This window comes from Zootermopsis nevadensis, unplaced genomic scaffold, assembly GCF_977971745.1.
Source record: "Zootermopsis nevadensis isolate Lab colony 2312 unplaced genomic scaffold, Znev_1.0 Znev_ptg000011l, whole genome shotgun sequence".
In the NCBI taxonomy this organism is placed as follows: domain Eukaryota; kingdom Metazoa; phylum Arthropoda; class Insecta; order Blattodea; family Termopsidae; genus Zootermopsis; species Zootermopsis nevadensis.
This window is the reverse complement of record NW_028259143.1, coordinates 12,606,588-12,631,235: the sequence shown is the minus strand read 5'-3', so window position 1 is coordinate 12,631,235 and position 24,648 is coordinate 12,606,588. Positions and strand designations below refer to the sequence as shown.

The window sequence follows — 24,648 nt, the reverse complement described above, 5'->3', positions numbered from 1 at the left end:
GACCTCTATCTAACATTGGACGAGCCTTTTAAATGAGGTGAATTATGCAGTGACAGTGCGTGTTAATTTGATTTTGCGTATTCAAATAACTTGTGCCTTTAATGTCAGCACGGAATGATAATGTGAGTGTAAGTGAAATATTTATTAGTGTTGTGGTTTTAGATCTTGCGTTTCAAAGTGGCAAGCCAGATAATCATTATTTTATATTACGGTCATTAAATAGGACTAATTGTTTATATTTATACACAATCAAGCTGACTCCAGAGAGATGTTGGCAGAACACTGAGCTAGGTTTTGATACTTGTATGATAAAATAAAAAGTAAAAATTGCTTGCATCATCACAACCTCAAATCCTACATAGAACGAAAGTTGACTGGTAATATGATAAATGCGGAGGGGTGCGTTGTTAAACTGTGGGCAAAATTAAGCATGTCGTTCGTAAGCGAAAGTGATGAATATTTTGAGCCTTTTGGGTTGTTTTGGATCTCCTACAAGAACATGCATTCAGAGCCCGAAGTTTCAGTCATGTAGTGTAAGTAGCAGCGATCATTTGTTACCTTGAGAATGTTGGAATAAAAAATGTTCCCCCACATCAGAATAGTTTCAGTACACATACTTGTGTTTTGTGGTACCAAGTTAAAATATTCTGTCTTTTTTATTTACATTTATTCAGCATGCCCCATTACAAGATTGCAATATTACATGCATTAATATATAGCACGTTAACAGATTACACAACTCTAATATCATGATCCATTGCCACCGTTTGCACCTATGCTTCTGTGCTAAACTGCATTATAATCAATGGATTTAATGAATTTATATTTTAATATTTTCCGTCAAATCACAATTTTAATAAGATAATAAAATATAAAATATTTAAAATATCATTTCACGTTCCGCATCGAATGATCGATTTACAAATTGGAACGTCTCTTACGACATGTTTCGGTTATATTTAACCGTCCTCAGGTATAAATTAGATTGGTAAATTTAAAACTCGAATTACAATCATTTACAATGTTATGCAGTTTATTGAAATGTTCTTATCAGATTACTCTTATATATTGAATATGCTTTGCGTATGCAGAATTCTGCATACGCAAAGCATATTCTAAACACAGGACACTCATACAATACAATTACACAAACTATGGACATTCTAAAAATAGTACGTAACAAAAGACATAGAGATACAATAGAGAAATATTACATACAACAAACACGACAACAATATTTTTCTTAAGAACCCCATCTTCAATGCCCTCCAGATCCTTGACCCCAACCATAACAACCTCCTTTCACCTACGCACTCCACGAGCAACCGCAATTCAGTATTAAACCTCGACCCGACACAGTAATACTTCTAGATGTCTTCCGCCAGACACGTCATGTCTCTATCAACTCATCACCGGTATGTTTTATTAAATTAATTTAATTTTATTTTACTTATGCATTCTACTATTTATTTACTTCCATCATTTTGTTTTCTATATTACTCCATATTTATTAATGTTTTATTTAAATCATTACTTTACAGACTAATATTGAACATCAGATGAACCACGCCATATAAAAAACAATACCTTCGTTCTAATATATAATAGTAATCTGATAAGAAAATTTCAATAAACTGCATAATATTGTAAATGATTGTAATTCGAGTTTTAAATTTACCAATCTAATTTATACCTGAGGACGGTTAAATATAACCGAAACATGTCGTAAGAGACGTTCCAATTTGTAAATCGATCATTCGATGCGGAACGTGAAATGATATTTTAAATATTTTATATTTTATTATCTTATTAAAATTGTGATTTGACGGAAAATATTAAAATATTAACCTAATTCACAATATGACGCAAATATACTACCTTAATGAATTTATTAAAATGACCTAAATATTTCTGAACAATTTCTTCATGCAACACTGGCCATGTGCCACCATTCCTGACTATTGCATCTATTAAGTTCCGCCTTGGTTGTTGTAGTTTATCGCAGTCATAGATGAGGTGATCCACTGTTTGTGCTGCTTTCAGGAATGAGCATGTTGGGTTGTCAATGATTCCAAACCTGTGTAGATATGATTTGTTTTTGCCATGTCCAGTCGTCATTGCTACCAGTTCAGGACTTACTACAATATTTAGCTTCATTGTTTGTCGCACTGACGGGAAGAATTTCTTGCACGCTGCTCCTTTCTTGGTGGCGCTCCACTCATTTTGCCATTTTATAAATCCTTCCTCCTTTGTTTCATTAATAATTGTACTTTTAGGCTTCTTTGCATGTACTACATTTCCACCATCTTCCGCTGCTGCCTTCGCTAATCTGTCCGCTATTTCATTACCGAAAATTCCGATGTGTGCTTTGATCCACCCAAAATGAATAGTCCAATTTTGATCTTTGAGATTCCTTAATCTATTTCTTATCTCAGATATTACAAAGCCATGTTTGAAGTTGTTTTTTAGTAGATCGAGAGAAACTGGACTATCTGTGTACACCGCTACTATTCTTTCCTCAATGCTGATTTCCCTTAAAGTTGTTACTGCATCCAAGGCCTCTAGAATTCCGATCTGCTCAGCTTGATTGTTTGAGCAGTGATCGGGTAACTTGGTTTTTAAGCTATGAATTAGTTCTCCATTTTTGAAGATAACAGCGGCAGCACTCACCTTTCCCTGGTGTTTACTTCCATCTGTATAGATTTCCACAGTGTATTTATTGAAGTATTTCGCTTCATCAAGAGTTATTCTTTCCGCTGGATGAGACCATTCCTTCTTGTTTAATGGTGCTTCGTACTCTGTAGAGTCATCTTTCAATTCGTGTATAGTTTTATATATCTGCACTAAATCTTCGATAGTAATGCAGATAGGATATTCTGTCTTCATGGTCTTTTCGAAGTGTGCATTTGTCAGTAGTGAGCGATCAGCCCACTGCCTCTGCACAATTTCTACTCAATCCTTATCTTTGACTGCTAGAGCCATCTAGTAGGAATCAGGAGAGACTTGTGTGAGAAATGGCCAGCGAGTTTTGCTTACGAAACATCTCGTTCATGCTTTTTCGTGTCCTAAATCTAAGGCATGGGACCTCCGAAGGAAGTTGTGCTATGGATTTTTATCATCCCTTAAAATTCCATCAACCTCAGCAGTGTTTGAACTCGCGTACCTTGGGTCCAGTGGCGACGACATTAACCACTAGTGCACTGAGGGCGACAAGTTCATTGAAATATTACTTTGACAAAATAACAACAGAGAATTTTTTTTTATTTAATATCCTTAAATATATAATTCATATTTAATTAGAAACTATTTAACAATTTAAGTGTTTAACAAAATCTAAAGAATTTAACTATTTAAAAACAACTATTTTACAAAAAATTAATAATTGAACTATTTAACAAAAACTAAACAATTTAACTATTTAAAAACAACTATTTTACAAAAAATTAATAATTTAACTATTTAACAAAAACTGAACAATTTAACTATTTAAAAACAACTATTTTACAAAAAATTAATAATTGAACTATTTAACAAAAACTAAACAATTTAACTATTTAAAACAACTATTTTACAAAAAATTAATAATTGAACTATTTAACAAAAACTAAACAAATTAACTATTTAAAACAACTATTTTACAAAAAATTAATAATTTAACTATTTAACAAAAACTGAACAATTTAACTATTTAAAAAGAAATATTTTACAAAAAATTAATAATTGAACTATTTAACAAAAACTAAAGAAATTAACTATTTAAAACAACTATTTATCAGAAACTAAACGATTTAACTAATTCTTCACAAATGTTCGTATATTCACTATCGTACATTTCTGGGATCTGGAAAGGAAATAAACATTAGTATCAGAATAGCAACTGAAACAATGCGTAACAAGTATAGAAACACATCTCTAAGGATGCAAGTTGTGAAGGAATTTGTGACGAAGCTCACGGTGAAAGACACTGGACTTATTCTAGTCGCGTGGACTTTTATATAAATTACAGGCTTCAACCTGATTCAGCAGTTTTTGGGGTAACTTCTGGAGGGCTATGAGCCGGGATAGCTCAGTCAGTATAGTGACTAGCTGCCGGGGTTCGATCCCCTACGGGGGCAGAGGATTTTTCCTCTGGCCTCTGCGTCCAGACCGGCTCTGGGGCCCACCCAGCCTCCTCTACAATGGGTACCGGGGGTAAAGCCGGCCGGGGCGTGATGCTGACCACTCACCCCCATCTAGTGCCGAGGTCAAGGAAGAGAGGAGCTATACCTCCACTCACCCCAAACGCCTACATGGCGTATATTGGGACAAACTTTACTTTACTTTCTGGAGGCCTGGAAATAGGTCAAATGCTTTCACGAATCAGTGTTCGGCCCACGTAATTGTTGTAATCCAAAGGAGAGTTGACACTAACCTCATCATTAATGAACTCCTGAAGGTCATCATCCAGCAACCATTCGTCTACGAAGCTCAGCGATTCTGTCATTTCTGCTGTGTTTTGTTCCTGAAATTCAGAAAGTGGTGGATTAGTGGGCTGCAACCAGTGAAACAAAGTATTGATACGACATGCGATATAATAGTACGATGTATATTAATGTGGATATTTTGCAGATGCACTCTTTCCAAATGGGATCTGGTGAAAATGTGACAGAGGATTTTGATGTAAACCCAACAGAAATGGCTAACAGGAATAAAAGTTTAATTATAGGAGATTTCAGTGCTCAAGTAGGAAATGACGTAATAATCGTAGGTCAAGAAAAATGGTGACGTGTGCATAATTAATGTCCTTATAAATATAAACTATTTCTAACATAATATCTTTGCTTTCAAAAGCCAGTTTATTTTTAAAGAAACAGAAAGCAGATAAATTAATGTTTAAAACTTAGAGCAGAGTTTCAGGGATTTAAATAGTGGAATCTCCTAAATATATTCAACTGCAATGCGCTCTTACAAACAGGGGCAGACATGCTTCCCAACAAACAGCGACAATCGGGAGTTTACTCTGGTCATCTTTCGGCTCTGACATTCCACGCTTGTTTGTTTTCCATGTGCAAGCGACAGATGACAGGCGAGTGAGTTCGTCCAAATAGTAATGACGACGACTTACCTCTGACGAAGCGACGCCTTGAGAGGCTGGGAACCCTCCCCATTGATTTTCCTGTTCCTGGATGGGGAGGGGAAGGGCGCTGCTTTCCTTCTCGGCGGTGGGGCGTCGTTTCGCCGACTGGCGTCTAGGGCGTCGCAATTTCCTAACACGGGCCTGCTCCCGGAGGCGCTTTTCCCTGCGGACCTGATTGGGGTTGTAGATGTAATCTGAAATCGGAAAGAATGACATTCAGGTCACAGCATTCCGTTAACGGTCGCTTCTGATCGCGTGATTTGACATCAGAGAAGGAAAATCAGCGACATTCATAAATCATATATTACAGAAAGACAGGAACAGTACAATGTATCTTTCTTCGAAACGTTGGCATCGAATTAGTCGCCGTGAAAGCTGCTGATAATTCAGAATTAATATTTCCATTACGATTATTAAAACGAAACAAAAATTAATGACACTGAAGTGGCTTCAAAGGGAGGACTTCCGGGTAAAGTACTGCCTCAGTATCGAGGTTGAAGTCACTTTAAGACTTTGATGGGTTTTCGCGGTGGTGAGGCTGAGGAAGATGATTAAATTCTGGGTTTTGGTGCAGAGTAGACTTGGCAGGAAAAAAACTCAAAATATTGTTGACTTTTGCCACTCCAGCTCTGATCGACTCAAATCTTAAAATATTTTGCTAAAAGTAAATACTCGTCCAAAGTTCTCTTTCTTAAAATCGCTAGCAGTCAATCCCAAATAAATCTGAATCTGTGATTCTCCTCTTAATTCTCGGGTACATTTTTTGGAAGCTTTCTGCTGCTTATTGACGTTAAAAGAGAATTAATTACTTACCGGGATACTTCGTCTTGTGTTCCGCGTCCGCCTGGCGCGCGCGGGCAAAATAATCGTCTTTTTCTACACCATGTAGCGCCCTCCACATACATCCAAGTCTGCAAATAGAAAAAGCAAAACTTGTATGAACACAGGCAGGTTGCAGGACCATCATCCAAGGGTTGCAGCTGGGTAAAGGCAAAGGCAGTGGCGTATGACGGCGTCCAAAATGTTTCACCTGTTCTCGACGATCAGAACATTTTCAGCAAAGGGAAATAAGATATCCAATTTCAAATTCACCTCATGCTTTCTCTGTCAATTTTGGATCTTTGCACTTTTACAGTAAAAGAATAGTTCCGGGCGGACTTATGAATTCTACTTCTCTACTGCCCTAAATATCCTGTGTTCGTTTTATAATAAGGTAAATATAAATTTATAATCCAGCAATGGAAAGCAAATTAGCCTTCAACTTAAAGTGCTGACTTTGTGAATCGAATCTTGCAAGAGTCAATATTTTTTTAATTATTAGGTCTCATAGTTTATCGTCACCACAATTATCAGTGTCGTCACGAAATACCCCCCCCCCCCCTCTTTTAGAAGTACAAATTTCTAAGTGCGCGTTCTGAACACGAGAAATTTCTCACATATAATTTTACAGGTTCGCACCTTCGCCATGTTTATCATCGTTCACGTACGTTCAATGATCATACATGTCCGCTGAATTTGAATATCTTTGAAGACAATCTGTCATTCACGAATGCTCTGCACATTAAATTATTAACACGTAATTGTCATGAAGTACATTTTGTATTGCAACTTACCTCACGCTAATCTGATTATTGCTGTCTGCAGGGTACAGGGCAGCCAGTTTTTTTCTCCACTCATTGGAGAAGATGACGAAGGCGTTAGGCGGCCTTGGTATTTTCGCGCACCTTTCCGCCTTCCTCTTCACTCCGATCTTCTCTGGCTGCCCTGTAACTTGCAGCTGCTGATGTTCCTGAGTTTTTCCTGAAAGAATGATGGAATCCATGTATAAAAACTATGATAATCAGAATATGGCCAACATTATATAAAGAAACAGCTATCTCCAGTGTACCTGACCCTTTCTTTACTGAATATTTACAGACATATGAAGCGTAAGTAATAAAATGCGCTGTTGACGTTTCTGAATGTGGTTGTGTGTAAAGAAGGAGCGAGGTTTCAGTAACATCAGTATAACAGAGAATATGTGAATTGTGAATAAGAGACGCACAGTTTTGTGTTTTTATCTTAACGAGGACGTCGTTAAACAGGCTGGCTCTGATTGAGTCTTCCCGAAAGAGGGAATTGTGTCTACCCTGGAGGACCCATCAGACAGAGCTCTTCCTTGTCACTAGAGACTGAGGCGCAATGTACAAGATGGCTTCTGACACGTAGACTCAAAATTAAGTATTCTTGGTCTCAACTCTCAGAGAGCAAAGTAAAAGTACATAATTCAACACTAGAAAACGATTCTTTCAAGTCCAGCAAATTTAAAATATCTGACAGTGACTATAATAAACCAAAATTGATTTTATTTGGAGAATTCTTATTACAATCCCTTTAACACTTGTTTTCCCTTTGCTAAAATCACTTAAAATAATGAAATAATGAAATTATGGGGTGCATATCTGGACATCTAGAAAGATGCATAAACATCATAATTGACAGAACATCATACTGATGAGATTTACGGACTATACTCCACAAATTACTGCATGCACAGAATTAAACGACACTTACTGTCTGCTGCCAGCCATCCAATGTTATTCTGAAGGCTCTTCAGCTCCCTCATAGGCATTTCCGTAGGGTTTACCTGAGGACAGACACAAAATGAGTTACTTTATAGTCCAAGAATTCTCTGCAACTTCATGAAGTTAATATTTCTTACGGAACTTTTGTCCCAGTCACACACAAAACGCAGGTGCCTTGGCTGTTTGTGTTTGCACTGCAATTGATTTTCGTTTGTAACAGAAGATATTAAGAAGACTTCATTTATATGAACAGAAATTAAGGCTGTGTCAGATAACGATTTACTTTTATAATTAGCTTGTTAGGAGACGTTTCAAAGTTTTAATTACAGGATACAAGTCGGTTAATGATTAATCCTGAGAAATTAAGCTGTTCACTCAACAGAAACTTTCCGCTAGACGAAAAATTAAAGACTGAAAACAATTAACAATGTCTGAATATGACAAGTGACCCGGTCGTAAGTCCGTATCAGCTGTTAGGTTAACCGGAATTCAAGTAACTTCGTTGATGTGGCCGACGTCGGTCGCTGCTATCATTTTAATGCTTAAAAATCACATACAAACTCTCAAGATAACGAAATAATAATATTAATAATAAATAGGAAATCCATGTCTCAGCCTTTGACAAGAGCAGGAGAATAAAAAATCCGATAATTCAATAACTCTAGATCCACTCTACAAACTTACTATGCTCAACACGACTCGCTAAAGACTGGCGGAAGCAACGAACCAAGATAACGAAATAATAATATTAATAATAAATAGGAAATTCATGTCTCACCGTTTGTGAAGAACAGAAGAAAAAATCCGATGATTCCATAATTATAGTACACTTTATCAGCTAACTAATCTCAACACCATTGGCTAAAGACTGGCGGAAACCGGTTGGCAACTACTATTTATACCCATACAACGCGTGACGTCACGTATTGCACAACAGTGAGAAAAGGCGCTCAATTCGGTTCATTCAGGCGTGCATAAGAAATGAAAAATGAACCTTATGGCCTGACATACGAGACTGTTGCACGTCTCCGTCGCAGGTGTGCTTTACGAATTCCAATCTTTCTCGCGCAGGTTTTCGAATTTTATAAGAACGACTGCGTTTCGTATTTACACATTATTTGTAGTTAAAGAAATACAAATTTTAATTACTCCAAGTTATAATTTGGTTACATTCCATCCTAAATATACGAAGTCAATAATTAATATTAAATACTTTCTGTGTAAAAGGAAATAAATTTAAAGGTAATGAAAAGAGGCTTGAAGTAAATTTTGTAATTTAATTTGCCCTTGTTTAAAATTATCGTCGTATTTTATTTTTTATTATTATTAGTGTTCTGTCTGACGACAGGTCCATATGAACAGGATCCTTCCATCCTTTTCTCGGACTGGGACCTGCTCATATACGTTCTTGGCAGATGATCCAGAAGTGGTTTGCCATTGCCTTCTTCTGTGTGTGAATGGAGTAATTGTTGGGATGCCACGGAGAAACTTGTTTAATTTTAAATACGATTTTTGAGAGGCCCGGGCACTGTTGTACCCATCGCCCCTGGGCGAGGAAAAGTGTTTCCTTCCTTCGAATCCCGATTATTCATTTTGACCAATGAGAGATCACAGGAAGGTCAGAACTCTGGGGAAAAGTGTCCTGTGTTCGATTTCCTTCAAGGGCGGTTCCTGTAGCTCGGAAACTAAGCGAGACAGAAGAAGGGCGCCAGGATTAGAGTTTTTTGCTTCGAATGGGAGATTACGGAAAGGAAGGTCTCGACACTGAGTTCGAGTCCCGACAGGATGGTTTCTGTTGACGGGAACGCAATCGCGATAAAAGAATGACGTCAATGAAAAGTTCTTTAGTTTCGGAGAGGAAATTTCGGGGTCTAAGGTCACAGACACGGATACACAGTCCTCGGTTCGAGTCTCTATTAGGTCGTTGGTTTCTCGGGTAATTTTATGGGCGTATTAAACGACGCACGTTTAATGATGAGGCGCATTAGCTACCGGGGGTTTCCAAATTAATCTGTTGATTTTGTGTGGTTGTAGTAGTCCATGTATTTTTATTTATTCGTGGTTTATTTAACGGCGCATTTTCAGTAGCTCAGAGTAGCACACGATCATTAAATCCATTGATAAATCCTATTTTATTATTTGGAAGCACAAAACTAGCTTCATTTTGAATTGCTCTTGACTAACACGGATGCTACCAGATGTCTCAAAAGTAAAGTGCTGTTCAATATCAGAAACGTTTTTGTGGTAATGTAATTTACCGCATTCGACCGACGGCTGAATAAAGCACGTGGTTTGGTGGATAAAAATAAATGATGTATGTAAATGTGCCCCATTGACAAGTTCTTGTACACACGAATGTTTTTAAAGCACTAGACTGACTACCAACTGCCGACAATTGGTTTTCAGCTCAAAATCGAGAAATTAGGCTGTCAGGAGGCCGTGATCTCTGGAGTGATGTCAGAGCCTTGAAGCTTTTAGGCCAGCTACTGTTAGAAGGCGTTCAACATGACTGAGAAGATGGTGTTTCATTCTTCTTCCTTCAACACTCTATCAACTGATAATGTTGCGTATCCATTAATTAAATATGACAGGATGGTTATGAATGATAAATCGCGACAGTACATTCTGTGCTTGCTTTAAGGTAACTGAGAAGAACCAGGAAAGTCGGGGTAGCCGATACCAACATGTTAGTTTAATGCGATTGGATGAAACGGATATTTTGGGCGTGTTTTAAGAGGGGACAGGAATTGGATCGATTTTTTTTAGATTATGGTGCCACAGATTTTCAATAATCTCACAGGCGGCTTCGAATGGCGGATGCTAAGTTTGTTATGGATTGTGAATGGGACAGGGTGAATGTGCAAATGGATCTTAGGAACTGCTAATGAATTTGCCTTCGACAAGGTGCGGATTGTGTCATACAAGATTCGAACTGGAAATCGCTTGGATAACTTCGCCCCGTAGTCCACACAAAACCAGGATCACGATCGACTATAACCGCCAGATACGGAGTGTTTCGAAAAAGCATTCACTTACAGCCGACAAGGGGTGATCCTCCGACTTGTGGGTTGTCGCGGGGCTAACATCGGGGGGTTCTTACTCGTTGATCCATCTCTCGGGGTAATAAAGAAGTTCAGCCGGTTTTGGTAGCTCTATCAATAAAGTGAATTAGCATTATGACTACTTTAATCACAGTTTCCGAAATTTGACATTTTAGACTCCCAGAGTCTTTTGACCGTATAATCAGTGAAGTTTTGCCTAGAATTAGGAAGTTTAATCTTGAAACGATATTTAGGGATAGAATGTGCACGCTGATACTACAGAGACCAAAGCAAGTTGCTTGTGCTTCTAAATGTCGTACAAGGGAATGGTCCAGTTGTTCAAGTCAAATGGCACTTGTAAGGCTGTGAAGGACTTGATAAATCACACACCCAATAAATACTAAATACGAACCAAGAAGCATAGGACTTAAATCAACCTAACAAGATAAGTTTATTGATGTTTCACACTTCTGTGACAGTTATGGTGCACAGATTTGTGTACTTTCATCATTTGCTTTTTGTGAGCTCTGTTTGATTTCTGATATATATGAGCCTGTGTATCAGATGTTTCTGAAGTCTTTCAGAGTCTTACCAGCGTCTGGACCACAGACTTCATTGGAATCCACCAGGAAATACCACAGTGCTGCTGTCATGTGTGTGTATGGTGGAAAAATTTTGAACTGCACATTCCAATTTTGGACACATTTTGTGCACCCTTGTATAGTGTATTGGCAGCTCATATTTACCCATCAAGCTACGTGTATCTCAGCCCTCTTGGCTAATGTCCGCCAATACCTCAAAACAGTGAAGGAAGCCTTGGGGGGTAAAAACTTGCGTCGTTAAATAAACTATGAATAAATAAAGATACAAGGTCTACTATAACCACACAAAATCAACAGATTAATTTGGAAACACCCGGTAGCTTATGGGCCTCATCAGTAAACGTGCGTCGTTTAATACGCCAATAAAATTACCCCAGAAACTAACAACCTAACAGAGACTCGAACCGAGGGCTGTGTATCCGTGTCTGTGTCCTTAGACCCCGTAATTTCCTCTCCAAAACGAAAGAATTTTGCCTTGGCGTAGTTCTTTTTTCGCGTTTACGTTCCTGTCAACAGAAACCATCCTTGTTGGGACTCGAACTCAGTGTCGAGGCCTTTATCTTCGAAATCTCCTCTTCGAAGCAAAAAACTCTGATCCCTTCTTCTGTCTCGCTTAGTTTCGGAGCCAAAGGAACCGCCCTTGAAGTAAATCGAACTCAGGACACTTCTTCCCGAGTTCTTACCTTTCTGCGTTCTCTTATTGGTCAAAACGAATAATCGGGATTCGAAGGAAGGAAACATTTTCCCTGTCGCAGGGGCGATGGGTTCAACAGCGCCCGGGCCTCTCAAATATCGTCTTTAAAATTAAAAAAAGTATAAAAAACACGACATTATTTTTAAACAAGGGCAAATTAAATTGCAAAATTTACTTCAAGCCTCGTTTCATTACTTTTAAATTAATTTCCTTTTACACAGAAAATATTTAATATTAATTTTTGATTTCTTACAAATTATAACTTGGAGTAACCCAATTTGTATTTCTGTAACTACAAAGATTGTGTAAATATGAAACGCAGGTGTTCTTATAAAATACGAACACGTGCAACAATCTCGGCTGGCATGCGATAAGGTTCATTTTTAATTTCTTATGCACGCTTGAATGAACCGTATTGGACTCCCTCTAGTGACTGTTGCGTCATAGGTTACGTCTGCTTTGTTGTGTTGGTATAAATAGCAGGCAACAATCGGCATTCGTCATTCTGGAACGAATTGTGCTGCGAAGAGGTTGTGGATGAAGTGCTTGTAGATACGTTTGTTGCCTTATGTAGCAAAAGCCTTTCTGAATAACTCGTGGATTTACGTTTTATGATTTATTAACAATTTTGTGACAGTGTCCCGCACTTGTTCGATTAATATTTAATTTGTAATTCAACTTTTGCTGCCTATGGACATCGAGATTTCCTCCTATTCACAAAGGTGAGCCAAGGGTTTCCTATTTAATATTATTGCTCCTTACATGTACAGGTTATCATTTACAATCGTGAGAAGGGTTATTGCAGTGTCTCTTACGAAAGTTTACCGCGGATTTAAATGCTGTTCTTCCCATCTGGAAGCTGCCGGTCTCCGCATTCCTGCTCGGAATCTGAGAGACTTCTATGTTTTGTTGCAGCCCTTCGATTAAAAATAGACATTTTGCTGGACGCTCATCAACTGCTGATGTTGTCTGCTGGGGCGTCCATGTATTTGTAAGGAAGATCGCTTCCCTTAATCGCATTTTACGAAAATCTAATTTACTGGAGTTATTTAAATTATTATTACAAACATTCTGATGCATTAAGTAGCAATTTTTAATTGTGCATTAACGTCCTATGCACTCGTGTGTTGTTTGATAATCTCTTTGTTGTTACCTTTCCATCTTGATTGTTCGTCTCGCGTGCTGTATCTGTAATTGGCTATTGAATTTTTATTTGCAATTGCATTTCTAATTTTCTGTGACATCGTGAGGATTGGTAAGCAATTCTTAAACATTGTTGTCTGCATTTATGGTAAATAGTTCAATTTCTACAGCAATACGAAAAAACTCGTGAATTAATTTCGTAACTCTTTTAATCCGAAGATGACCCGATCAATATTTAAGAATTCCGAACAATCGCTGCTTACAGTGTAACCCTTAAACACGGAATGTAGCGTTAACTCGTGTACGAACTAGCACTCGGTTTGAAGTGTCGTTAAAACTGTGAAGTTCTTCTTGAAGTTCAGTACGGAGCAACGAAGCTTAGTAGCTTGTTGCTTTTCAGTTTGAAACGATGATGAACCAACTGGCAAGTATGATATCGTGTTATTAACTGAAGGAACGTAAATTCTGTTTCTGGGAATTAAATCGAAAGCAAAGGAAACGTTTCTTTAATCCGATTTATCCGGCAGTGCGTACAAGGATGAATAATACATACAAAATATCTTATCCCTGGATTAATTTTTAGTAAAATAACGGAATAATCGGCCGGTCAAAGCGCAATATATTTGTAATACAAATATAAGCATACGTTGTATAAATTTGTATTTCATGCGTTCCGAATTTCGCGTTGAATTTAAAAGGGCACTGATGCTATAACAGCATTGGAAGGTAATAAGATTCATCTTTTTTAACTGCAGGTGCCTGAGGAGAAAAGAGATCTTTGTTAACGACCATGGAGAACGTTAAGAGATTGATAGACGATCTGATTGGTGATGGAAAGAAAGAAAAGTGTAGAGACGAAATATTAGCAGAAACTTTATTTATGATATTAACTCATTTTGCTCGCGTGGAGAAAGAGCTGGGGGACCTTCGTGAGCGAAACAAAGACATCGAGGATATGAGAACAAATATCAAGGACTTAGAGAAGCAAAACGTGATTGACATGAGAAGCACACACGAAACCATGAACGGACTGATTCATGTAGTCTCAAATATCATGGCCGAAAGCGTCAACCTGAACGAGCAGATTCAGAGCTTTCGTGCCTGCCACTAACAGAACTTGGCGCCAGCCTGCAGTGAGAACTGGGACGAGGACTGCAGTGAGAATTGGGACGAGGACTGCAGTGAGAATTGGGACGAGGATTGCAGTGAGAACTGATACGAGGACTGCAGTGAGGACTGGTACGAGGACTGCAGTGAGGACTGGTACGAGGACTGCAGTGAGGACTGGTACGAGGACTGCAGTGAGGACTGGGACGAGGACTGCAGTGAGAACTGGGACGAGGACTGCAGTGAGAATTGGGACGAGGATTGCAGTGAGAACTGGTACGAGGACTGCAGTGAGAACTGGTACGAGGACTGCAGTGAGGACTGGTACGAGGACTGCAGTGAGGACTGGGACGAGCACTGCAGTGAGAACTGGTACGAGCACTGCAGTGAGAACTGGGACGAGGACTGCAGTGAGAATTGGGACGAGGATTGCAGTGAGAACTGGTACGAGGACTGCAGTGAGAACTGGGACGAGGATTGCAGTAAGAACTGGGACGAGGATTGCAGTGAGAACTGGAACGAGGATTGCAGTAAGAACTTTGACGAGGATTGCAGTGAGAACTGGTACGAGGACTGCAGTGAGAACTGGTACGAGGACTGCAGTGAGGACTGGTACGAGGACTGCAGTGAGAACTGGAACGAGGATTGCAGTAAGAACTGGGACGAGGATTGCAGTGAGAACTGGAACGAGGATTGCAGTAAGAACTGGGACGAGGATTGCAGTGAGAACTGGTACGAGGACTGCAGTGAGAACTGGTACGAGGACTGCAGTGAGGACTGGTACGAGGACTGCAGTGAGGACTGGGACGAGCACTGCAGTGAGAACTGGTACGAGGACTGCAGTGAGAAATGGAACGAGGATTGCAGTAAGAACTGGGACGAGGATTGCAGTGAGAACTGGTACGAGGACTGCAGTGAGAACTGGGACGAGGACTGCAGTGAGAATTGGGACGAGGACTGCAGTGAGGACTGGGACGAGGACTGCAGTGAGAACTGGTACGAGGACTGCAGTGAGAACTGGTACGAGGACTGCAGTGAGGACTGGTACGAGGACTGCAGTGAGGACTGGGACGAGCACTGCAGTGAGAACTGGTACGAGGACTGCAGTGAGAACTGGTACGAGTACTGCAGTGAGAACTGGTACGAGGACTGCAGTAAGAACTTGGACGAGAATTGCAGTGAGAACTGGTACGAGGACTGCGGTGAGAAATGGTACGAGGACTGCAGTGAGGACTGGTACGAGGACTGCAGTGAGGACTGGGACGAGCACTGCAGTGAGAACTGGTACGAGGACTGCAGTGAGAAATGGAACGAGGATTGCAGTGAGAACTGGGACGAGGATTGCAGTGAGGACTGGGACGAGCACTGCAGTAAGAACTGGTACGAAAACTGCAGTGAGGAATGGAACGAGCACTGCAGTGAGAACTGGGACGAGGACTGCAGTGAGAAATGAGACAAGGATTGCAGTGAGAATTGGGACGAGGACTGCAGTGAGAACTTGGACGAGGACTGCAGTGAGAAAAAGGGCGAGGACTGCAGTGAGAATTGGGACGAGAATTGCAGTGAGAACTGGGACGAGGATTGCAGTGAGAACTTGGACGAGGACTGCAGTGAGAAAAGGGGCGAGGTCTGCAGTGAGAATTGGGACGAAGACTGCAGTGAGAATTGGGACGAGGACTGCAGTGAGAACTGGGACAAGGACTGCAGTGAGAACTGGGACGAGGACTGCAGTGAGAACTGGGACTAGGACTGCATTCAGAACTGGGAGAAGGACTGCATTGAGAACTGGGACGAGGACTGCAGTGAGAAGTGGGACGAGGACTGCAGTTAGAATTGGGACGAGGACTGCAATGAGAACTGGGACGATGACTGCAGTGAGAAAAGGCACAAGGACTGCAGTGAGGACTGGTGCAAGAACTGCATTGAGAACTGGAACGAGGATTGCAGTGAGGACTGCAATGAGAACTGGGACGAGGACTGCAGCGGCCAGGGCGCTGACCAAAGCAGATTAGATGAGTCTGTTCGTTCTCCAAGTGCGGTCGAACATTCATGCTCCTATATCGCTCCAGTCTTGATGCCTAATGGATCGCACTGAAGAGGAAATTCTCCGAATTTCTGAAGTTTGGTATGTGATGAGTGATATTCTGGGTACTTCAATTTATTGGAATTCAGCTTGTAACATTAACAATTTATTTTAATTATTTCCAATAAATGATATTTACCATTGAAACATACACTTGAATATAAACAGATTATTTGATAAACAGCTACATGTTTAACCATTTTTATAATTTTTAAGTTTTCCCAAAATATATTCTTATATTTGCATGTATGTCATCACTTGACTGTCGCAGTATTATGCAGCAATGAAGATTTATGTGACATTACTAATACTTGTAGGAAAACTAACGCAGTTAGAACTCCATTCTTCACAGGCTGCATCCCGCAGGCTGAGACGCAAAACATTCAGAATCAGTCCCTTTGCAATTTTCAATCCACTCGAACTGTCAGCAAATTACTGTAGTTGCGGCAACATGCTTTATTTTCGGTGGCACCGTGTTTTGTCTTTCTCAGGAACATAAAGGGAATGGGTGGAAAACCTGGAAACAAAACTTAAATGTTAAGGGAATCATTCTTTAAAAGGAATTGTTCCCAATATATCGTGATATGAAGGATTATCAAAAGGGGCAAGAAGCGAGCCGATCATAGGTAGTGAAGCGCTGATGCTGTAAGGCAGAGGCAGACACTTGATGGGTTGAATAACTGCAAGGAAACTGAGGCTGACACTCAGGAACATGCGAGTTAATACAAAAGAACACCGTACATAAAATGAATGCACAGTTAACATTTCTCGCAATAAACAATGCTCGAGAAGGAAACAATACTTGCTGAAACAGTTTACGGCAGAAATGTAATTAAGAGGGTAGTAGTTCCAATGATCTTTTGTTGCTAACTACTCACCATTCTGTCAGCAAATCACTTTCTGGGTTACCTTTTAGATGCTTTAAGTGAACAGGTATTTTTTATATTAATATTGGTGTACAGTAAATATCTCTCTATTAATTTTAACTTTACTTAAGTGTTACAATTTTATATTTCCTGGAAGGTCTTGATGGTGGAAGCAGACCCTCTGGATGGAGGAACTTGATATAACGATATTATTTGGAGACTTTCTGGTCATTAGATACTAAAATGCACTGAAATCTATGACTGATATGCTAATGGTATTAATGAATGGACATTGCAAATGGTGTCGTAATGCTGCAATGTGTCTGCTGTTATAGCGTAATTAAACGAAAAAAGTCTACAGTCTCTTACAGCTAAGACTTCTAACTCTGTGTTGCTTCTTTTTCAACGTCAACATGGCCTTTGCAGTTGTTCCTTCCTTGAGAGCCTTAAGTGCGTCTTCGTACTGGCAACAAAGAGTTTGTCTTGATGCCAAGTTTTTCATACTCCAGATGCCTTCATACGCCAGGCGATGAAATTAATTATGTGTCATGACACAATAATATGAAGAATAAATGCAGATTAATTGCCTGACACCTGCAATAGATAATATATGTGCATGCATTTCAATTAAGGATTGTGATCTACTCCTAAAATCAATCCAAGATGAATCTCGTATGAACAAATGGTCACAATTGCCTTGTCAGAGGCTGCAGCAATGAAGCATCAGTTCAGAAGCAATATTTGGACAGGAATAATTGGTGATCACATTAAGAGTTAGTGTTTAAACTCTTGGGGTGTCTTATATACAGTTTCAGTAGAATTACCTTGAATACTACTGGCTGTACCATTGAAAGTATAAAAAACTGTGTGGTTTACGCAAGGCTAAGCTCCTGTTCATTTTACCTGCAACATAAAGCAGCTTTTCCACTCTCATCACACACATTGATGGATGAGATAAACCAAATCGACTTCGTGGCCTCTGTGGCCTGATTTTACATCTACCAACTCCTACCTGTGGGGGAATCTGAAGGGCATAATTTTGTTGGAAAGAGTCCACATGAATTACTACCTTTGGCATTTGATTCAGTGGCTGGGACAACAGTAGCACATATGACTGGAATTTTTCATTGCACTACTATCAGGAATTCTTGGTGTATCAGAGGTAATTTATGCACTCAATGGAAGAAGCAGTATTTTCGGATTTTTTTTTTTTGGGGGGGGGGGCTTTTTGAAAGTTAAGATGCTGTTAAACTATGCTTAAGTACAAAAATGAATGTGCGTCTAATAAGCTGTTTTACTTGTCTCATTTGATTTACTGATGCTTCCAATTCTCACTAATCAGGTGGTTGCAACCCTATGTTTATAATAATTTTCTGAGTTTGCTTTAAGAATAGAACACAATCATTTTGTTTGATGCATACAATTAAGAAGAACCAACTATTTGGCCATTTCTAATTATCTGCATATGTTACCCAAAACACTGATCTAGAAGACATCCTATTTTTATATTTCAGAAGAATTATATAAGTGCTGAATGATGCACTTGCCAATTAATTCGTGTTGTAAAAGAGCTTACCTTTTCCTCCATATATTTTTACAGTACCATTTTATGTACAAACTTTCATATAAAGTATCCTCAATCACTTTTATGTAGTCAGGGTATCTTTCATGAAGCAACTTTGTGGATTAAAGACTTTTAAAATACCACCTGTTAATATATCCACTCAGCCAGTCAAGTGCAGTAGACTACGAGTTGCATTTGAGAAATCACTATTTCCAGCCAAAGAGTGGAGGACATATTCTTTAAAACTGAAATCATTGTTCTTCTTCTCCACTAGTGCCGACAGCTAAATAGCAAAATTCTCATGTGCCTATTTCAGTCAAATGCACAGAGGGACATGAGTGGAACCTGCAGCAAACATTCTAGGTGTTGAACGGTGCAGCTTTTGTTTGTTTTCCTAATCATGTTGAATATTGCCAAAAGATGTTTACAATGGGAAGAAACAATCAGTATTCTAATACAAAGAGTTTAAAAAACTGCGACTATTCTGTCCCTCTATAACCTTAAAATAACATTCTGTACTGTGATGTTTCCTTCGGTACAATGAGAGGTCTAAATACAAATTTGTAGAATCAAAACTCTATCCAAGAAGACATTTTAAAATGTTTTGTCCAAAACTTAAGTACATGATGGGACAATGAGATTTTTCTTTTTACCCATTGGACATTGGTGATTCATTCCCACGCATAAGGTCAATATGAATGTAAATTTCTCTTTGCATAAGAATCATGGTTTGAATGTGTCTGGAAGAAGGAATGTAACACTCCACTCTATCTCAGCAGTAGATGGAAGTGAGTGATCAGCTTCATGCTCCAGGTGATATACACTGTGGAAAGGAACTCAAGGACTGAGTAGGAGATTAGGTGGACTGCACAGCCGACATGAATGTTATTTTGAAAATTCCTGTTCTTTTCATGAATGGAATGCCAGTTATCCGTCATGCCCATTCCATCGAGGCTCGTACCTTGAGAAATGGGGATTGATGCATGTAGTTGCATTACTGTTTTATTCAGCAGCTAAAATTGCAAGGAGCTTTATCACAACACCTTCAAAATGTATTGTATTGGTACATAGATCTCTTTGTCATGCCCTCCTCTTTCGTTCTGTTTAACACATCATCATGTTCTCTTCTAATAAAAAAAAACATTTATGCGATTCTGAATGACACGATTGTTTTTTAATGACGAAAAGTCAGTGTTTTAATTTAATTTGCATTTAAGTTGGTGTGCCTGTTGAATACGTGCGTGGTATTTGTGAATAAGCAAGGTAATGAGTTGTGGATTCCTAACATTAAAACTTCCTAAATTTCATCAAGCCTGTCTTGTTCTTCCTGATGCTTCCAACGATTCTGTACAAATCTTTACAATTTGGTGACTAATTGCATGAGGTAACTTAAAATGGTGTGTGTTACTAGTAAGTCAATATGTGTCAAATTCCAACTTCATGGTAGGTTAGGCGAGTTAGTTCAATTGAAAAAATTTGATAGGCTTACAAAAAGTAAATAAACCTCAAAAACAATAAAGGGTAAACGTGGTCATTAACTGCAAGAATATTTCTGATATTTCTTTCATACTCTTTAAGATATTTACAAGTTGTCTTGGACCCAAAATTCAAAAGCTATGGTTGGCAAAGGAATAAACCAACCAGTGAACGGGAATGCAGGATGCGAATGATAGAAGGCGAATGAAGGAAGGTGATGGTCATACTCATACAAGAGGCATATAGTATATTCGTTGCAAGGCTGTTATACTTTTATCCGCTTTAATGAGATGAAAAGGGAAATACACATCTTTACGTGGTCCACTGCAATGCTCTAGTGAGTACTTATAGTGACATAACTATTGCTCTGTAACAGGAAACATGCTATTATGGTATAAAATTTAGGTTATGTTAGTTTTAGGTTAAAACTTTGTTAGTTTTGATTTTAAAAATAATTAATTGTGTTGATAGATCCATACAATATCTAGAATTGAACCAACTTTAAAGCAGTCAGGCAAGCAACCAATCACATTCAAATATTAGGGGACGGAAAGATGTTTCGTGACATTAATTAACCTAGAAGATGTTTATATTGTTCTGGACCCAAATCAAGTAGTGAGGTAACTTTAAGCTTTAGTTTTTTGATTGATATAGATACATTGAAATGTGTAGTCGATAACATTCCATGTTTCTCATCCAACACAAAGATGTGATTTTACATACCACTGCAGTGTGCTGCATCTCCAAAATCTGAAAGACATTACAGCCATTTGAAGTTAGTTGTATAGCACATACAGGTGGCATTTAGTCATAAACTGCAGCAAATTATCTTTGTAGGATATGCAGACAGATCTACAAACCATTGAAAAGCATCCTTCTTACCATTATGTATATAGTTTTACAGAAACATTCAATTTCAAACGGTTGTAAATATTCCAGTTAGTATATACAGCACCCAGATTCCAGATTTGGCTTGGTAGGAATAAGATTAATATTCGAAAATAAATTTGGATTTGCCTTAGCCAAGAACTTCATTGCATCTTCGGTTTTTAGGGTTATGGTAACACCGTTCTTCATTCTTTTTACATACGTTAGAAAGTAGGTATTAATAAAGTTAGCTATTAGTTTAGGATCATTATTATATATCATTATTGGTGGGCTTTCAATGTGCTTTATGTATTTGCCAGTAAAGTGTAACAATTTAATGAAAGCAAGGAAATTTGCTTATAGTTCGTTACTGTCACTAAAGTTTGTATGTTATCTGTTAATAAAGACTGTGATACCACCAATAAGGTAAGTGAATGCCCATCCAGTTTTGCGATTAAACATGTAATTAAATATACACAAAATAAAGAAAAGCTGTTTACACAAAGAATAGGCAAATTTATAACAAGGGATGTACATATTTGTATAGCAGGAAGAGTAACGATCCATTAACATAGGTATTGCACATGAAGTAATGTGAAATTACAAAAGTGGCTAAGGACAGCATTATAGTACACTTAGATCAAAAGTCAATCATAATACATGAGTAACTTGGTACACGCAATGTAGGAGAGAAGAAAAATATGTTCAAGGAAACAGTAAGCAAATAAAGAGTCAGCAAAAGTTGCTGATGCTTCCAGTACATTAAAAGCGGTAGAAAGATGCAGTTTTATATTTAAATACCCATTATTAAAATTATCCCATCTACTGAAACTGAGATACGGTAAAATGAATTACCAAATATCAATCCTAGGACGTTATGATGAAACAAATTTTGAAAGGTTGTTGATCTCTGTTTTATCACCCATTAAAAATATCAACTAAGGAGATACAACTAGTGTGAAAAATTATTCAATATCAGTAGTAACTGTGTTTCTTGATGCTCTTGAGATCGATATGTACAATAGGTTAGGCCATGAAATGAAATGGACTTCAAAGATACAGGCAGATTCTCACAGTTAGTAGGAAAAGTCAGGGAAATGACAAATGCATGTAAGGAAAGTATTAAGTATTACTGTGTAGGCTTGAGAATTAATTCCTGCATAGTAATCGTCACAGGTCGATGATTGTGATGCCTTTAAGGACTACGAGGTGCGATCGGAAAGTTTCCAGACTGTGCCTATAAAAACCCGTACACTTATCTCAGGTATTAAATTCATCCATCACCCTCGAAGTAGTTCCCCTGGGAGTGAACACAACGATCCCAGCGCCGCTGCCAAGCCTGGAAGCATCCCTGGAAATCTTTCTTTGTCAGCCTGTCAAGCACCATCTGCGATTCTGTCTGAATCTCTTCTATCGTCTCAAATCTCCTTCCCTTTAGCTGAATTTTCATCTTTGGGAAGAGGAAGAAGTCACACGGAGCTAAGGAGGGTGGGGATGACGGCCATGGTGTTTGAGGCCAAAAACTGCCGAACTTTGAGGACGGTGTGCGCTGGCGCGTTGTCATGATGCAGCAGCCGGTTGTGGTTGCGCCACTTTGCCGGCCGCTTCCGTCTCACATCTTCACGCAACAATGTCGCACAAGTCGTTGATGGTACGACGTCGATCTTCGTGAATGGCCTGCCGAATCTTCGTAACATTTTCGGGCGTTGTGCTCGAAGATGGTCGTCCAGAACGCTCGTCATCATCGACAGAGGTTCGGCCATTTTTAAAACGTGAATGCCACACAAAAGTTTGTGTACGACCCATTGCGGACACCCTAAATGCTTGCTTTAGCATTTCATAGGTTTCCGTAGCCGTTTTGGCGAGTCTTTGGCAAAATTTGATGCACACGCCATTCCGAAATCGCAGGAGGGTCGGTGCAATGCACTACCAAAACGCCCGTAACTAAGAACCAAATGCTAATTCGATGATGCCGGCTGGCACACTGATTCACTATGAATGTAGGCCGCACCCCCTAGCGGCAGAAGCTCGTACTACATCCGGTTCGCCCTCTATTGACACAGTCTTGAAACTTTCCGATCGCACCTCGTATATATGCTAGTTTTGCTGTGCCCAGGTGTTGATCAACACTGCTTCAGGCTCATCCAGACTCTGCAGAAAAGGCAAGAAGTAATTTTAGTCTGTGGATATATTACCCCTACAAGAACAAAAATCAAATTTTTATAATGCTGTTTCTCCTGTGGGGTGGTTAGCAGCAACTTGAAGTAACCATGTCACTTCCCAGTCTTACATTCAAAATTACAAAGTAGTTCAGCAGAAATGTGTTCAGAACAGTATGTTTAATATTTGTAGAATGAATGATGTATTTGCATGACAGCCTTCCAGAGGGAACCCAGCTGTCATAATCCTGAACATGGAACTACAATCCATGATCAGACATATTTAAAAATAGTTTTACTTCCTGACAAGGATCTGTGCTCTGGCAATGAAGATAATTGAAGCAGGAAGAAGTAACTACTGTAATGACTGGCAAGTAAAGTAAAGTTGTCTCGCTACACGCCATGTAGGCACTTGGGGGAGAGGTAGTATAGATCCAACTTTTTCTTAATCTTAAAGGCCGTGAAGCTCTTCATTGTGCTCTTTTCTGTGTGATACATTCCCCTCCCATTTAGGCCCAAATATTTTCCTCAAAGAACTGTTCTGAAAGGCCCTCAATCAATTTTCCTCAAAGTGAGAGACCAAGTTCCATACCCATACAGCACAACTTGCAATATTATAAATCAATTATGAAGGGGCCAGTAACAGAGGAACTCTCCGTCTGACCCAACTGAGTAAGTGCCATTCCCCATTTTATAAACTGAGGAAGGAAGTAGATGCAGCTTCAGAAAGGCAGTGTTCTTTTTAAAAATACAGACGATTGACACAGTCCAAGAATTTAGTGTTCTCGATGCCTAAATTACACTTTTGAGTACTTTAGTCTTTGTAATTATATTAGGAGTTGGAACAAAACATTTTGGACAGAATAATAGCAAGCATTGCCTGAATTTAATCTTCTACGGATTTCATCATGAATTGCCATACTGACTTGTTAGTGTAATATATATTATTAGAGAGTAAAAATTATGTAGCCCTGCGTTATGCAGTTTTCTCACCTCCAGTAGCATTCAGCTTTCTCTTGTATGACGAGTCTGACGCCGTGATTGAGCGGCAAGTTCTCCGACAACTCCGTACTGCGTGTAGGCTATTGGATGTCTTGCAGGGGCACCCAGTCTCTGAAGACGTAAGAGAAGTAGGATTTGAGGTTCTCACCGCGGCGAGAATGAAGATGGCTGTGGTCTGGGTTGTAACTAGGTGTAGTATGGTAAAATGTTACCAACATTTCAGAGGTACTTACTGCTTCCACTATCTTCCAGCTTCACAAGCTACTCATTACCTTTACTATAAAGACAAGTACTTTTGAAACGTCGGTAAACTTTAGCAAGACGCACGGCGTTACAACCCAAAAGGCAGCCATTTTCACACAAG

The 24,648-nt window shown here is 39.1% G+C and overlaps 2 protein-coding genes across 9 annotated transcripts in view; one reads left to right on the top strand and one right to left on the bottom strand.

Annotated features, from left to right (window-relative positions):
• LOC147874082 (uncharacterized) overlaps window positions 1–24,648 on the top strand; it is a 145,973-nt gene that overhangs the window by 5,830 nt on the left and 115,495 nt on the right. The window contains exon 2 of one of the 7 annotated variants that reach the window (XM_087347342.1): window positions 13,916–14,388. The exons of the other annotated variants lie outside the window; for them this stretch is intronic. Coding sequence (XP_087203468.1) covers window positions 13,916–13,923 — 8 coding nt within the window. The 3' untranslated portion in view covers window positions 13,924–14,388. Of the gene's footprint in view, window positions 1–13,915; window positions 14,389–24,648 lie in introns of those variants that run through there. 7 annotated transcript variants of the gene reach the window in all.
• On the bottom strand, window positions 3,667–8,535 carry LOC147874087 (uncharacterized). Of its 2 annotated transcripts, XM_087347318.1 has the most exons (7): window positions 8,459–8,535; window positions 7,670–7,742; window positions 6,730–6,916; window positions 5,930–6,027; window positions 5,105–5,310; window positions 4,412–4,501; window positions 3,667–3,841 (listed from the first exon to the last, which is right to left on the bottom strand). In XM_087347318.1, exons 1-7 carry the CDS (start codon window positions 8,495–8,497, stop codon window positions 3,773–3,775), a joined length of 762 nt encoding a protein of 253 aa, XP_087203444.1. In that variant the 5' UTR covers window positions 8,498–8,535; the 3' UTR covers window positions 3,667–3,772. The 2 variants fall into 2 exon arrangements, with proteins under 2 accessions (XP_087203444.1, XP_087203443.1); XM_087347317.1 differs by lacking the exon at window positions 3,667–3,841 and having other exon boundaries at window positions 4,385–5,310.

Bases quoted from the DNA above. Each gene is read 5' to 3' on its own strand.
- LOC147874087 (XM_087347317.1), bottom strand. From the start codon at position 8,497: ATGGAATCATCGGATTTTTTCTTCTGTTCTTCACAAACG. The intron at 6,028-6,729 runs GTAAGTTGCAAT...TTCTATTTGCAG, and splicing joins AATAATCAGATTAGCGTGAG to ACTTGGATGTATGTGGAGGG. The intron at 5,311-5,929 runs GTAAGTAATTAA...TTCCGATTTCAG, and splicing joins ACACAAGACGAAGTATCCCG to ATTACATCTACAACCCCAAT.